The 16,740-nt window shown below is 42.4% G+C and overlaps 1 protein-coding gene across 10 annotated transcripts in view; it reads right to left on the bottom strand.

Moving 5' to 3' along the window:
• Positions 1-16,740, bottom strand: part of LOC119489605 (ankyrin repeat and SAM domain-containing protein 1A) — an 81,732-nt gene that overhangs the window by 8,388 nt on the left and 56,604 nt on the right. For 6 of the 10 annotated variants that reach the window (XR_005207212.1, XM_037772271.1, XM_037772275.1 and 3 more), the window contains 8 exons: positions 13,978-14,093; positions 3,291-3,389; positions 1,639-1,785; positions 1,095-1,202; positions 780-950; positions 537-674; positions 355-426; positions 181-267 (listed from right to left, as the gene is read on the bottom strand). Coding sequence is in view for 8 of the 10 variants with exons in the window: in XM_037772271.1 (XP_037628199.1) it covers positions 181-267; positions 355-426; positions 537-674; positions 780-950; positions 1,095-1,202; positions 1,639-1,785; positions 3,291-3,389; positions 13,978-14,093 (938 nt within the window). In the remaining 2 variants the exon portion in view is untranslated. The remainder of the gene's footprint in view (positions 1-180; positions 268-354; positions 427-536; positions 675-779; positions 951-1,094; positions 1,203-1,638; positions 1,786-3,290; positions 3,390-13,977; positions 14,094-16,740) is intronic. The other 4 variants (XR_005207213.1, XM_037772272.1, XM_037772276.1 and 1 more) reach the window with 1 other exon arrangement.

The raw sequence follows: 16,740 nt of genomic DNA, 5'->3' as shown, positions 1-16,740 counted from the left end.
TCTGATCTTCGCAGGTCTTTAGACCGCGGTGGAAACACAGAAGACAATGGGCTGAAGGAACCTTTCAGTTCCTTGAAAAGTAATCCCGGGACTAAAATTATCAGGAACTTCTTAGTGGATACCCGGCTTAAGACGTGCATGTCACACTGAGCTGGACAGTGTGTGCTTTTAGTAACTGACCTTATTGGCTGCATCAATGAACTTCACACCCTTGTAGGTGATGGAGAGAACGATGGTCGGGACTTTTCTCATTTGTTCTGTCGACCTCTGGAGGGAAATAGGACATTAAAGATGAATTACAACTTCACTCATACTATATGTATCATCTCCCGTGAGATTGGAGAAGACACTTACCCGCATTTTGGCACAGGCATCCTGCGTGGACTCGGTACCCCGTAGATCCTTGATAAGCATGGAGCCGAGGTACTACAAGGGAACAGGAAAGAGAGAGAGAGAGAGAGAGAAAAAGTGTTGGTGTTACTGTTCAATGAAAACTGCATCATGCGCAGCAGGAAGGAGAAAAGGCGTAAACGTACACTGGCTTCGTAGGCGCAGCATTCAAAGATGAGTTTCTCAGGTTGATGATGCCAGTTCTGGACCGGGGTGTACGGTGCTGCCAGACTTGGCGGCCGCAGGGTCAGCCGGGACTCTCGATGACGTTCTTCGTACCGTTCCTGGAAAAAAAGATTTAATATTATAAGACTGGCAGAGTGCCACTATAATCACTGCATTACATACTGGAGGACATAATGTACTGCTGAAATTAAACCTGAACGTACGTGTGGTCTGTGTCGTTCACTGCGATATCTTTGGGCAACGTCATAGTCTGCATCTGGCACTTTTTTCCTCCCTGGCTCTCCCGCCGGCAGCAGAGGGTCCATTGAGCGTCCTGTGTAGGACTCCATCTGACTGAGGGGGGACGAGGTCTGGGATCCGGGCAGGTCTTGGCACTGGAAAGAGAATAGGACACGGTTAGTTGTCCCATGATGAACGTAACAGTGATTGTCCTTCATCTTCCACAAAAAAAAACATTGACTGAAAACAAATCAAGCTTGAGAGGAAGGAAAAGGAAGTTGTTGGTAAAATAGTCTCACCCTGATCTGAGACAAGCGAGGAGGCTTGACTGGAGGTTCCTCGTAGGGCCTCTCCGCTAAGGAAGCAATGATGCGTTTCCTGTGACCAAGTAAGGAGATCTTTAGCACCTGGAGGAAAGAGGAAATTATCTGGTGAACATGTGGAGCAGCACACGAGGAAGCAGAGGTGCCGGAAAGTTGGAAGCATACCAAAAAACATCAGACACCACTATTTAACTTGTCATAACAGCTTTCTCTAAATGAGATCCTAAATGTCTTATTTTAGAATAACTCTCACTAAAGCGTCTTTGCTTAAACTGTCACTACCTCAAATATTACAGGTTTGTTTTCTTACCTTTAAACTTTTACCCACTTAAAACACAGGAAACTACTTCCCTGATATTCAAACGTCAAAGTTCTATGTATTTACCGACCGAGTTTGAGTTTCCTGAAGCTGGAGTATACTTGTCAAACTTGTCCCTTATCCTGAATTTTCTTTAACGTTCCATAAAACTAATTTCACCCTCCGATACTCCTCATAGTCTGCGTACGCGGTGTGACTCACGTTGACAATCTCCAGCTCCCACAGGTTCTTGACACAGTCCAGAGTGCGGTAGCCGCTGGTCAGGAAGTTGGGTAAGTACTCGTGAAGGCCCAGATTCTCCAGCCAAGAGGAGAGGGAGCTGCTGCCGTCACAGCCCAGAGCTTTCACCTGGAGGAGAAGATGAAAATCATTCACTGATGCTCGGAGGGCTTTGGGACAACGTCTGGGCTTATATATGCCGCCTTTGTAATCAATTAAGTAAAAGTCCTGCATTCAAAATCCCATTCAATTAAAAGTACAATCAATGATCCCTCCAAAATACCACATTGAGACACCAAGACCTTGAGGAACACCATAGAAAAAAACATGCTGTGTTTTGGTATCAAAAACCTTTGACATCTGGAGATTTCTCCAAGAATTGCATTTTTCGGCGATTGGATGGCGAGCACTTCTGTTCAGGAAACTGCTCAGAAACCCCCTTATTGTCAATCTACCTAGGAAAGCCATCCAATCCTCTGAATGCTCTAGGTCTCTAGTTTTTGGCTGTAAAGTTTCATGAGGCTGTGATTATCCTAGAGGTCACCACAGGACATTTTATACAGTGAGGTCAAGTTTCAAAAAATGGTCTCACTACAATGAAATGGCTACTATGGGGACTAACATCATCAAACATGAATACAGTTGGGCTCATTGGATCCACAAGAGTCTCAGCTTTACAGTGACACCCAATTTATGTAATTCCAAGATTGTTTAGGGACCCCAGTATGCAGAAATATTCAAAAGACAAAAAGACAGTAAAGTCGGCCAAGGGTGCCGGCGCCCTCAAGGAGTGGAAGAGGTTAAGTATCAAAAGTAAAAGCACTCATTCTAATGAAACTAATATATTATTATATATTACATTATTAGATTGGTAATTTTGATGCATCGGTGTATACGTGGCATTTTATTGTTGTGGCAGGTCGAAGCGGAGTTAGTTTATCTACTTTATATGAAGTTCTGTAGTTCAGTCCAGCGGTTCTCAGCCTAGGGGCCGGGCCCTTCCAAAGGGTCACAAGATAAATGTGTGGGTCTTGAGATGATTAATGGGAGAGAAGTTCTGCAGCACACATTTGTATTCATACTTTGGTCTTTTCTCTTATCTTCTGTTGCTTTGGTGAAATATTGGATACTCTTTGTTCTTATGGGCCTCGAAGGACAATAGGGCATAAATAGTTATTAAATGAAACTATCTGAAAAGTTTAGAGGAGAAATCACTTTTTGGTGGAACAACTAATACACATATTAAATGTAACAAATGGCCCCAACTATGTTCTTTGTAAGGGGTTACAAGCAAAAGAGGTCACAAACTATTGGTTTAATCTTTTTACACTGCATGGTATTCTATAAGCCCATCATATAGTAACCAGTAACTATATCTATTAGACAAATAAAGTGAAGTAACAAGTACAATATTTACCTCTGAAATGTAGTGCAGTAGAAGTATAAAGTAGCTTAAAATGTAAATACTTGAGTAAAGTACAAGTATCTCAGAATTGTTTCCACCACTGCACTACTACCTTAGCATTAAGGGGAGATAAGAACCTTGTGATCTGACATCAGAAGCAACGTGAGACATCAGATCAGGTCTCACTATGCTGAGATTAGTATTGAAGGGATAATCAATGATTTGTCACCTTGGGTAACGAACGCGCTGCATGCAGGATCTTCTTCCTGTGGCTCGGGTCTGTGATCCCGATCTCTCTCAGGTCCTGGTCTTCCATTACATTGCTCCCCTATAGAAGAAAAAAAACAACAAAAAGAGGATCTCTGTTAAATGATATGAGCCTTAATTTTTAAAGGCAAAGCATTCAAATAATCTGTGAAAATCTAAAAGACAGACGCAGACGAATCCTCCATGAGAAGAGCCTATGCAGCAGGGTGAGTATTGATCACAAGTAATGCTACCGTTGCAGAAAAAAAGGTCAATCACTCTTGAGTGAGATCTTCAAACTTCTCCCTGGGACCCGACCTACTGACTGTAGAACGGGGGCCTCGTCGATAAGCCCTTAAATGAGATGTGGGTGTGTGGGGGAGGGAGCTGACAGGCTTGTGTGTGAATGATGGTCAAACCCATCTTTGGTCACACACTGTATTGCTCTTTGGGACTGTGTGGCGGCAGGTAACGGATAACGGAGGAAGGAGCGATAAATCAGTGTCAGGACTGCAGAGTGGTCAGCGATATGAGATGGAGGGGTAGAACGCCAGAGCGTCGATAGTCGACTGTAACTGATGGCGGCTGGGGGAGGAGGGGAATCAAAGCGTCACTGCACGTCATTCATTAGCACTCAGATGACCAGTAAGAAGTCAGCAGGTTCATCTTGTTGATTGTGTTACTTCTATAGAAGGAGTCAGCAACTACATCCCATGTGTTAAAGTTAGGGCTGTCAGTCGATTCAAATATTTATTCGCGATTAAATCGCATGATTGTCCGTAGTTAAAATTGCGATTAAATGCAAATGAATCATACATTTTTTTTATCCGTTCAAAATGTACCTTAAAGGGAGATTTGTCAAGTATTTGTATCGGAGAACTACGGTGGCCTTCAGGTAACGTAAAACGCGAAATGCTCTCTCTGGAGCCAGTGTTTGGTTTGTCCGTTCTGGGCTACTGTGGAAACATGGCGGAGCACCATGGTGGACTCCATGAAGAAGACCCGCTCCCTATGTAGATATGAAGGGCTCATTCTAAGCTAACGAAAACACATCAATTCTTAGTTTCAGGTGATTATACACTAATGAAAACATAGTTATGAATATTATATTCCATCTCTGCTAATAGATCCCCCGAAATGTTACACCACACTGTTCCTTTAAGAGTTTGCATCAGCCTGTCTGTGGGAATTTTGAGAAAGAAAGAAAGACTAAAAGAAAGAAACAGACAGACAGGAAATTAAAGACAGACAAAAAGAAAAACGTAAAGGAGTGAAAGACAAAGAAAAAGAAAGACGGACAGTCAAATTAAAAGGCAGAGAGACAGAATGAAAGAAGAACATAAGAAAGAAAGATTAGTTAAGAGCAAAACGAGAGCATGAGCTCTCACGGGAAGTAATGTCGGTCATACGTGGTGAAACGCGGCCCTAGTTAGATATCACATCGACCAAAAGACATCGTGACGCATCTCTTTTGCACTAAACGGACAACTTAAAGCCCATTATCTGTGAGCAGCAACACGCCATTCGCTGCCTCTCCAGCTGAGGATTGAAACTATTTGGGGAGCTGGATGGATAATAGCGCTTTCACACTGCATGGATCATTGCATTACTGTCCCACTGGAGATTAACTGATAAGTGGCTCTGTGGGGGAAATATAGCTCTATAACAGACTGAACCGACACTCTCTGCTCCCGCTCCTTGAGTTGTTTTCTGCAGATTTCGCTGTTAACTAGATGTGTTTTAATGCAGCTGTCTTCTGTTCTGCTTTATGCTTCGTTACACCCAAAGTGTTTCTGTTTATTGAACTTTATAGAGATACAGTATAAGATGCAGTTTATGATATCCATCACTGAGGTAAGCCAAGGAGATAAAAGGCCTCTTTCACTGCAGATATTGAGGCTCGTTAAAATGTTTTGTGTGTGGAAAAAAGACAATTACGCTATCTGAACAAAACATCTGTTCTGAAAAAAGGCCTATTGGGCAATTAGTTAGACTGACATTATAACGTGCCGAAATGATTAGTCCATTCATTGATCAACCGGTTGATACACAAACATCAATCACTAACTATTTTAATAATTGATTTACCCTTCAAGGCTTTTGTCAAGCAAAAAAAAGCATTCTCTCTGTCTTGTATCTTTGTATATTAAATATTTATACGTTTTGGACTGTTGGTTAAACAAAAAAAAGATGCAGTTTTAAGATGTCACCTTGGGCTCAGGGAAATTGTGGTGAGCCTTTTTCAGAATTTTTTGATATTCTCTAGACCAAACGATTAAAAATAATCAACAAAGTAATCTTCAGTTGCAGCCCTAACGGACATAGATAGATAATACAGTGTTGGAAGTGGAGTTGATTTGTAGGATTTATTTCAATCCACATTAACGCTGAAAAGATAAATTGATTAATCCACTACTTGATCGACGCAACATCTAAAACTGTTTTCTATCTTTTCTATCTATTTTTCTTCGTTTTTTAAAGATTTCATTTGGGGATTTCTGCTTTATTTTGATGGTGATAGACAGAGAGGAAAGGTAGGGGAGAGAGAGGGGATGATATGTAGCAAAGAGCTCTGGGCCGGACTCAAACCCGGGCCAAAAGGTAAAGGTGGTAAAGAACCAGCCTTAATGGTACACACTCTAGTTCCCAATAGAGTGGGAATGAGTCCTAAAACCCGGAAACGAGTTCCCTCGTCTGGAAGCCAATGGGTTTTTAGTCAGAAGCCTGAAATAAGGTCTGTGGTTAACACAAGCTGAAGAGATTTCAACGTTTTGTTCTACGATATAAAATACGTCAGTAAACACCTCACTTAATTTTGAAGCCTTTGTGTCTTTAAAAAGGCGGTTGCTAACAAGTGTCTACAAAACTTCATCACGTCGACTGGTCCGCCTTTACAGCCTTGTTGTTTATACTTGTGCTCATGCGATCGTGGTGTAGTTCTTTTATAGCCTAACGTTAGCTTTTTACTTCTGGTGATTGCATTCACACTTCAAAAATCTGAAAAGTGGAGTTCATTTGTGAAGATTATCTTACAGAACAAAATGTGGAAGTATCATAAACGTTTGTTTGCCACAGAACTTATTTTCTGCAATAATCCTGTGGCGGTACTGAGTCAGAAGACTGAAAAACAGTTCCCATCCACATAATAATATAAAATAAAATGCCTTCTTAATAATAATAATGAACAAATGCCTCTTCAATAATGAACAAATGCCTCTATATTAACAAACAATTAAGGAAACTGAAATATTGGTTTGTGTTTTTCCTTTTACCCTCCTTTAAAGTTTTCCCAAATAAAATACACTAAAAGAAATGGGTATAAAGGGTTTCATTGAAAATCAACAAATGAATAGAATACAAAAATACAGCCTGCAGGCGTTAGGCTATTGTAAGGCAAGCCAGATCGTTGCACAAATAGTACCTAAACGTCCCAGTGCAGGTAACCCAATTGGTTGGCACTTAACTTGTTTCCCCAACTAGGAGAGTCAACACTCTCAACAAACAAAACACAAAGATCACAGAATCCCAAAAGGGCCCAAAACAGACCAGAGTTTCTGGTAAAGCTGATAACACATGTTGCATTGAGTGAAGGAGAGATCAGAATGACCCTGGGTGTGCAGTTTCCCTCCTCTTTTAAGCCCTACAGAAAGGGCGTCGTTACACCCTGATTGGCCAAGAGGGGAATGCACCAAGCTGCTCTCAACTATCATTTAAGAGCCAGTCCCCACACCCTGCGCAACAGGTGAACTGAATAATCCTCTAATCACTCAGCAACTCAACCAAAAAAACACCAGGGAAAAGGGAAACAACAGCAAGCACCAGAGAATTGGCAGCTGCCACACTCCCTCCCCCATATAATAAACACCGCCTCCAAGGTGTTTTACACACATCCTTTAGACAGTTATTTACCTTTAATACAATGTCACAAAAAACCCATAAATTCACATTCAATAGAAAAATCCAATTGGCTTTTTGATTGAGGGAACCATGCTAACTTCCTGGTTGGCCTACAAAAATGTGTCATCCCTGCAGCACTCCATAACATCTTTTCAAGCAAAAATATCTGACATTATCTGGTTTCAGCTTCTAAAATGTGAGGATTCATTGCCTTTTTTTTCATATATGACAGTGAACTGAATATATTTTGGTTCTGGACTGTTGGCTGGACAAAACAAATCATAATAGGCAGATTAATTGATAATAAAAAATGATTGTTAGTAGCAGCCCTAATCCACATTTTGCCACCTGAACTGAACCCGACTGAATGCAGGGACTTTAATTCTGAACCCTCGTGAGGTGAAAGAAACCTGAAAGGGATCATCTTGTCTTTGAAAAGGTAGCGGAGTTGATGAGACTCTCATCTCCCGCAACATAAATATTACATTCACCTCTGCTTCATCTTGATAAGCCGTTTATCCCCACACAAAGACTCTGGAAACATAAACAGTGGGACTTGTGAGACGTGGCGGTGACTAATGTGGTTGCACTTTTTCCTCACCACAGGCTCAGCAGGTCTCAGCTGACATCAGCACAACGCGGGAGAAGAGAATAGACCTGGAGTAATGTGAGCGAGCTGGTTTGGTGTGTGTGCTTGTGCGGCCCATCCATCTCTGTTTTCCCCTTTTCCTCTCATTAAAATGCTGCTCTCTCCTCGGCCCGTCCAGAGAGCAGCCGCAGCGGTCCCTCTGGTCTAAAAGCACTCTGAATTCAGGCCAGGGGCTCGAGGGCACGGATCACTCATTCTGCCCGTCTAAAGGACAGACAGCTCGCCAACAGCACTGAAAGTCACTGTTTGTCCCCCTTAACAGGCTGTCAGAAGAACACACAGGCCTGCGACAAAAGGAAACTGTGACAGACTAATAAAAACAGGTTTTAAAATTAACCAACTAATTCCTTCACAAATGTTTTCCAAACGGTCAAATGGGCAATAATTCATCAGCACCATTACCCCGGCAGCAAAATCAATTAATCCATTCCCAATCCTTGAGCTTCTAATGCATGAAGCCATTACTGAATTTCCAATTTGTCTGCAGGCTTTGGTGGCATTGACTCGCTCCGACAAATACCGCTTTGCATTAATTCAATGGCGCAGAGGACAGAAAAAAGGGGGGTGAAACAGTTGAATTGAGATTACACAGCAGATGCGGCACAGAAGGACAAACAGATGTTGCGTCTTCTGATGTTTCTCTCGCCATCGTGCAACTTTTAGATTAAAACCAGGCTCTTTCTTAAGAACTTATTGCTTTCCTGAGTCACCTCCAGTGACTTGAAGCGCAAAGTAAAGTTGTTCTTCTGGAGCTGTCTCCAAGGATTCTGGCTTCAAACAAAGTGATGTCCCTGCAGAAGTGCATCGGCGACACAGTCGCCCAGAATACAAACTAACTTGGAGCTCCGTTGGCTGACCCTGTCACAGCCGACGACACAGACACCAGAAGCTGAAAAAGGAGCTGATTCGTTTCAACAAGCATTACTTGTCGGTACCAGCGAGGGCCAGAGAGCAGCACGGGCGCGCACTGCAGAGCTTGTTTCATCTGTACATTTGCTCCAAGAGTCGATAAAAATCGTCTAATTGGTTTCAGAAGAAGCTCGTCTCTGCTTCGGTGCTCGAACACAACACAATCTCTGCTATTATTGATCCACTTCTGCAGCGAGCCTGCAGGATAGACAGAGATCACAGCAGTCTGACTGGCAGAGTAAACACTGTTTAATTAGTGATCTCGCCGCACAGCGGACAAACTGTTTCTCAGCCATTGTTTTTCAATGCTCACCCCTGGGTAAGATTAAAAAAAGCCTACAGAGAGACGGGCACAGCGTGCTGCTCAGCTGGTGCTAAATGTTTCCATTTGGTGATGAAAAAGATCTGACGATTTGACTTCCTGACTGTCTCTCGTAACAGCTCAACTACAGAGGAGATATCATGGTCGGCCATAGTCAGCCATGATTCTGTAGCAATGGTGTACCTCTGTAATATCTAAGAGTATGTATGAGTTTGTGTGTTATTTAGAGCTGATACACTGGATCTGTTTGGTAATTACCAGGATGGATTTGTTCCATATAAAACAGATCTACTGGTGTCAATCAGTATTAAATAAATCAATAAGACATAAAGAAATAAATAAGTACATGAATTAATGAAGCAAAAAAATATAAACAAAGCAATAAATTGTGATATAATAATTTTTTTAAAATCAATAAACGCAACCTCATTATTATTAAATGTTATGTTATCACTCTTATTTTTATAATAACAGAGTTTTATTGGAGTTTAGGTGATTTTATTGTTACAAAATATAATGGACAACACTGTGGTAGTGACCTGTCAATCACAAGGTAGCCATGCCCTAAACCATACCCTACTTTATGGTCTATTTGACTCTAAATGGGACCATAATTTACTAAATGAACATCATGCTGTATTGAAGAAGACTTGAAACTAGCGATTGAGACCATAAACTCATGTTTACAATGTTTACTGAGGTAAACTGTATAGGCTCATTTTCTCATAGACTTCCATACAATCAGACTTCTTTTTGCAACCAGAGGAGTCGCCCCCTGCTGGCTATTAGAAAGAATGCAAGTTTAAGGCACTTCAGCATTGGCTTCACTTCTGTTTTGCCCACTGGTTTTACACAATGTATTAATGCAATAACGTATTTCCTACTTCCTCATTTATTTATTTAATATTGAACATTTTGGGGCTCCATAAATCTGTTTCTCAAGTCTGGTACTACTAATAAAATTAGACAAAAAAAAAAATCCGTCTGGTAACTGTGTCAACAATGAAACCTGTTTTATTTACTCTAATGTACAAGAGCACATTTAACGCCGTTAAAAAACTTTAGCAAAGAAGCGGTGACTCAGAGGGTAACTCTCATTTCCAAATAAGAATTTGTGATTCTTAAAAAGGTCAACATTTACTGAGAGAAGGACACGCCGTTTAAAGCCTACAGCTTTTTTTCTAAATCCTCCAGCGATTTCAGGAAGCCAGGTGGTCTGTAAGCCGTGTTTAAAGATAGTACAATTTCCAGCTCTCTGCTTTGAAAAAAAATGGAGTACTGAGGGCTGAGGACGATGTGAGTGTGAAAGACTAAAAGACAGCAGGAAGATTAAACCCAGGGAGGAACATCAGAGGCTTCAGAAACAGAATTAAACATGGGTGTTGATGACACCGGGTGAGACGGCAGATAAATGGGGGAATGCTCTGCTACTCTCAGGTTATGTAAAGTAGATTAAAGATTATTCATGCAAGTATCAGTGTATACTGTAATTAGCCAGACAGCTGTAGGATAAGTCCAAGAGTATGAAACAGTCACATCTATTTTGGTCTTCCATGTACAGTTTCTAGCTTTGCAATGCTATGAACAGTATGCCAGATCAGTGAAACACTATTGCTTAGTAAGACAAAAATCTGCCTCTAGTCCTATTTTACAATATTTACAAGTCACACTGTACTCTGTATTTTATTCATTTCAGTGTGGGTTGGGTTCAGCTTGTGACTGCTGTTGTCGGGGTTTTTGAGGTAGTTGCTCTTGATTTAATAAGTTTATAGTCTGTGGAAATATGGGATTTGAACATTGGTTTCACCCCGGGCGGATATTTTATCGAAAATACATTTTTATCAGCCAGAAAACATCTGTCGGATCATGAAAATACCTTTGAAGATACAACATGCTGCTGGATAATAGGTTTTCCTCTGAGGTATATGTAGGTAATACTATGAGACCGAATCAGGAGTAACATACGGACTGCTGAGGTTACAAATGCTGCTTTGTTTGATAGTGTGCCTTGTAAATTAAAATGACCTTGCCAGCTACACAGGTATCTCATTAAAGTGGATGTTAATTTGCAGTTATAAAACACGTTTACAAAGCAACACCAGACAACAGATTTACTGGTCATAAAGAAAAGGAAGGAAGATAACTTAACTTATTCAGTATAGAGTTGAATACTGGGATTGCTGAGTAATGTGTATAGAAATAGAGCTACAGTGTCTAACGTACCATCGTATCTTTTATAAGATTGTTTCTTTTGTGTTGTACAAACTATGATGATGAAGAGTTAATTTTTTTCATGAAATGGTTCAACAAAATCCTAACGTATTCTGGTATGGAGATGATCAAAAATTGGAATGGATGTTCAATTTTGTTAGTTAAAGGGTAACTTTGGTATTTTTCAACCTGGACCTTCAACCCTATGTTCCCATGTGTTTGTGTCTAAGTGACTAATGGGGACAACAGTCTCTGAAATTGGTCCAGTATTGAGGGAGAGCGCTGTAACCTGCAGCAGTGAAATGAGCTGCGAGGGCAAGTGAGCAGCGTCAATGTAACGTTAACGTCCACTAATAGTGCTTGTTTTTGCCACTGACAGACTCAGATTGTTATTATAAGTGTCTGACAACATTATGGAAAGGACCCTACAGAGAAATAAAACATTTTTCGTACCTTTCACTTGATCCGGTCTGTTTGATATTGTGTCCAAATCCCACTTAAGGAGGAGTCTAGTGGTGAAATCTGAATATCCGTAGACTCTGGCTCAAATAAATACGGACAGCCATCGAATTCAAAGACCTCGTCCACATTGTAAAAATCATCTAAATATTCAGCCATGACATTGTAAATCTGTTAGATAACACTAAGCTACACTTTCTGTACTCCAACACAACAAACTCTGCCCGGGTGGCACTCGCAGCGTTTCCACCTTGGATGTATTCCACTATTCCTCCGTTGTCTTCCGGCAACACGTCACCTCGCCAGATTTCAGAACTAGACTTCTCCTTGAGTGAGACTCTTTCCATAATGTTGTCAGACACTTATAATAACAATCAGAGCCTGTCATGGCAAAAACAAGCACTTTTAGTGGACGTAAATGATGGTGCCAACTTGCCCCAATAGCACCATATTGTAGCCCGTGAGCAGCTGCTGTCTACAGCACTCTCCCTCAATACTGGACCAATTTCAGAAAGTGTTATCCCTATTAGTCAGTTAGACACAAAAACATGGGAAAATAGGATTGAAAAATAATGAAGTTACCCTTTAACTCTGTCTCAAAAGTCTGATTGAATCAGTATTATATAGTAAATGTTTGATTTTTTAAGTTGTTTTTCTTTAGTTGTGAAGTTTTTTCAGATCTGGCTTGTATGAATTTGTGGTGTCTTGCAAGCCCACGTGGTGTGGGCATAGAGTAAGTTGTATGAGACAAGATAAGAATAATAAAAACGTCATTCATTCATACAGTTGTACATGTGAAGACAAGTGAGTGTTGGAGACTCGCTGTCTGCCTGCATGTACATTCATGTTTTCTGACCATTCACGTGATCGGTGAAATCAAATCAAGTGTGGCGTTTGGATGGGATGAAAACAAGCAAACACATGTATGATGTATGACCGGCCTGATGGAGGAGGAAAGAGTTTTTCATCTCGACAAATAAGAAGGCCGTCTCATTTTCAACATACCCAGTGGCTCAGCCTACCAGCTGGGTCCCTCATCCTCTCCTCCATCAGTCCTCATTACTGACACAAGCAACTGAGCCAACTCATAGTGGCGCCGCGCACCGTGGGCTCTATAAACTTGTCGGCTTGGCAACAGCATCCCATTGCTCATTGAGACGCTCCTCCGTTCTGGCCGGGCGTCAGCTCCTTCTCAGGCAGCCGGCCCGCTGACTGGAAGTGAGAGGCCTCCTGAGACGGAGACAGACTGTCTGAGAGCCTAAGAGCACAGCGTAAACCTGATTCAACACGCAAGCGGGTGTATTGATATCAAAATTCACCGTAAACTAAATATTTGACAGCACAGATCCAACTGCATATTGTCTGGTTGAATGGACGTGTGAATCTAGCAAACATCAATGAATGCTCAGCCTTAGAGCTGAGAGGAGAGGTTCTGTCATTGATCCACGTACTGGATATTGGGAATTTTCTAAAGCTTGTGATATTGAATTATGTGTTGAATCCACCCAGACTAAACAGTTCCTATGATATCATCTTGTAGCTGCTTAAAAACAACTCAGACTCCTTATAGAGCGGAAGAGGTCGTTACCGGATTCCAGCTAATTGAACTTCAGACGAAGCTAATGGGATCATCTCACAGCTAATGGAGGGTGGCGTCAATTGGATTAATGTACAAAGACACGTGGAGTTAAGTAGGGGTAAGTGGTGAAAGACAAGAGAAAGATCATAAAAGTGAGGAGAGACATGCAGAAAGGAAGTGGATACAACAGTCAAGAGCATTAAACCTGCAGTAGGCAGAATGTTTTTGGCATCATTGGGCAAAAATTCCCTAATAACCTTTCAGCATATTGTAAATCAAGTGCTCTGAGAGATAACTAGACTTCTGCACCTCCTCATGGCTCTGTTTTCAGGCTTTAAAAAATCTCATTTCAGAGAGAGAGCGTTTCTATTGTCGATTGACAGCTACTCAGAGCGGGCAGGCTCCAGCTCGGCTCTGATTGGTTGTTTTCCTCCGGTCTGTGAAATCTTGCAGATGCCATTAGGAGCACCGGAGGACACAGAGGCACATGATTTTTTTCAGATTACCTGTCTCAAGCACTACTGTCAGGATATAGTGACCGTTTTATAAAAATAACTTTTTTTTTAATCATATTTGCTCCAATTGTACTTACTACTGCTTAAAGGTCAATTAAGGTCATAATATAAAAGAAGTGAGGAACTCACCATGTAGTGCAGGTCGTCGAAACCGTTCAGGAGCAGTTTGCTCTCGTACTGCGGCAGCCCCACGTGCTCCAGCCAGTCCCCCACGGGCTGGTCCAGCAGCCGGCCCGCAGCACCTGCTGACAGGGGAAAGCGCTTCAGGAGGGAGAAACCTTTGAGTCGGTAGCAGCGGCACTCTGAGGATGAGACGTGGCATTGCCACATCATTCTCGGCCAGCAGAGCCGAGCGCACCAGCAGCAGGAGGGCGGAGGAGACAGGGTCCTCTGTGGACAGGGCGTCAGCTCCCGCAGGGTAGCGGGGGCTGAACCGTAGTCACCCAAGATGGCTTCAGGTACCCCTGACCTCAGGGGTGATGGAGGCGATGAAGGGGCTATCAGCTGGTGGACTACCAGCTGATATAAACTGAGTTCCTAGCTATTACAGTCAGCGAGGAACATGCTAACACATTTCAAATCAACAGTTCATATCCCACTTGGAAAAAAGTCAAAATGTCCCAAAAATAAAAGCTTGCAGCTGATATAACTAAGCTCCAGTTCTCAGAGGGAGGTAAACACCTCACTCCAGGGGAGGTAATATGTTTCAGCCACGTGGAAAGTTCTTTGGAAACTTGTACTAGTCAGTTAATACCAAACAGGCTGTCCTCTGATTCACAGCCCCACAGCCTACTCTCAGGATATAATCCACCACGCATGGTCCAGACAGAAATCTACCAGAGATCATGACTGCGTTCACTTTCAAGGAAAGCGGCAGGACAGACAGACACAACTGTGTCACAAAAATGAGCTGAGAGATTGATTGAGAAAAAGACCCACACTGACGTCTGTCGGCAGCCGGAGCCGAAGCCGAGAGGATCCCAACCTGTACAAGGACAGATGATTCCCTCTACTCCTCTCTACATATCACTGGTATGATTTAACTCACTTTCAAAGCAACAAAACACACACTTTCTACGGCGAGAATCTGTTATTACACACTTATATTACCTTTAACTCTTAACTGGATAACTGCATCTCAACCACAGTTAAAAGTTAACAGAGTGAATCATTTTCCTGCTGATAGGAAAGTTACATATCACCTTTTTATTACCTTATGCAACACATTAAGAAAGCTGACGACTTACAACAAACAAACATATCAAAACCTAAAATGATATTAAATGCTTCTTTTTCTCTCGTCATCTCTTCAACGTGGTGCACAACCAGTCCTGTTTTAGAGGAGATTCCCGCGTCATAATTCCCATTTTTTTGGTCACTCCAGAAGCTTGGAAATGTGTCAAGGAAAAAAAAGAAAAAGAAAATCCAGTCAAGGATCCAATCAGCCACTTCAAACAGCACTTAAGTAATAGCTGAAAGAGAGTGCTAAAACTGCCTCTCATCAGTCTGTGAGATGCGGTCAAGTCCACTTCTAGAAAAAAACCCTCTGTAGTCCACTCTGGGCTGAGGAGTGGATCACCTAAAGCTACAGATGCCGAGGTGGCGTCCGTCTATTGTCCTGGCTGTTCACAATTCCTCTGCCTGCAATTCCTCTCTCCTCCCTTAACTCTCTCTCTCTCTCCCCTCATTGCCTACTCTCCCCCTCCCTCCCTCCCTCTCTCTCTCTCTAACACTGCAGGTGGCTACTCTATGTCAGTGCAAGCCTCCGTTTCCAGCTACAGACTCCGCCGCCACCCCTCATTACTTGCAGTCGCTCTTGTATATTTTTCTTTTCTCACACTCGTTAGGCTTCCTTCACCCTCCTCCATCATCTCTTTTTCTCTCTGATGTAGAAGTAAATCAGTAAAAGTAAAAGAGACTGCAGGCGCCGAGCCAATCAGCTCGACTAGAGACACCACCGCTCTCCAGTCAACACCGAGAGGAGAAAAACACTGGGCTGCTGAATCAGAGCGGAGTGCATCAAACAGAGAGCACCTCTTCTCCGGCGAGTCCCTTGATGACCTCCTGACAGCGGCTTCATTGAGACGTGGCGTCTCTGAGATTGAGGCTCACATATACAGTGGATTCATGTTCAGGCCAGACAGCAAGTGATGGGGGCACCAACTCCTTCACTGCAGTGGTCTCAGCTTTCCTCATGTCTACAAAGCAAAAATGAGCTCATCCCCCCCGACATGCGTGCTGGTTAATATTTAAACAGCTCACTCCAGTGCAGGGCATAACAAACAGGAAGGCTCAAATAATAAGAAGACAGGCAACTTTGTGCCAAGCCGCTGCATTGCTTAGATATATTAAAATGTGGCTGAGGCAGTGTAAGTGTGAGCTGGAGGTGAGTGATGCATAATGTGAAAGCTTGAAGGGAAGGAGTCAATTGTTCGGGTTTACTGCGACAGTCCCCAGGCGCCATCCATCAACGCTGACGACAGGCTTTTGAAAAGCCTAAAGAATATTACAGGAGAGCAGCGACAGAATCCTTAACACAGAGACATTACTTTACAGAGACGAGAGCTAGATCTAATAAAGTGTCTCTCAGGCATTTCAAATACATCTGGTACCTTCCCAGGTAGGTTTAGAGGCCAGTGCTTAAAGGGATAGTTTGGGTGTTTTGAAGTGGGGTTGTCTGAGGTACTTCTCCATAGTCAGCGTATCAGCTACAGTAGATGACGGTCGGCACGCCCCCAGTTTGGAGACGCAGACAGGAGTTACGGGGAACTGAAGCCGTTATCTATGCTCTCGCCAAAGCAACCAGACTCCACTGAAAAAAACAGTAATTTTACCTCTCCAAAGTCACACAATAACACAAATAAACTAACCAATCGAGGCAGCGGTAGAGCC

This window comes from Sebastes umbrosus, chromosome 6, assembly GCF_015220745.1.
Source record: "Sebastes umbrosus isolate fSebUmb1 chromosome 6, fSebUmb1.pri, whole genome shotgun sequence".
NCBI classification, from domain to species: domain Eukaryota; kingdom Metazoa; phylum Chordata; class Actinopteri; order Perciformes; family Sebastidae; genus Sebastes; species Sebastes umbrosus.
Note: the sequence above shows the minus strand (reverse complement) of the source record. Positions and strands in the feature narration are given on the sequence as shown.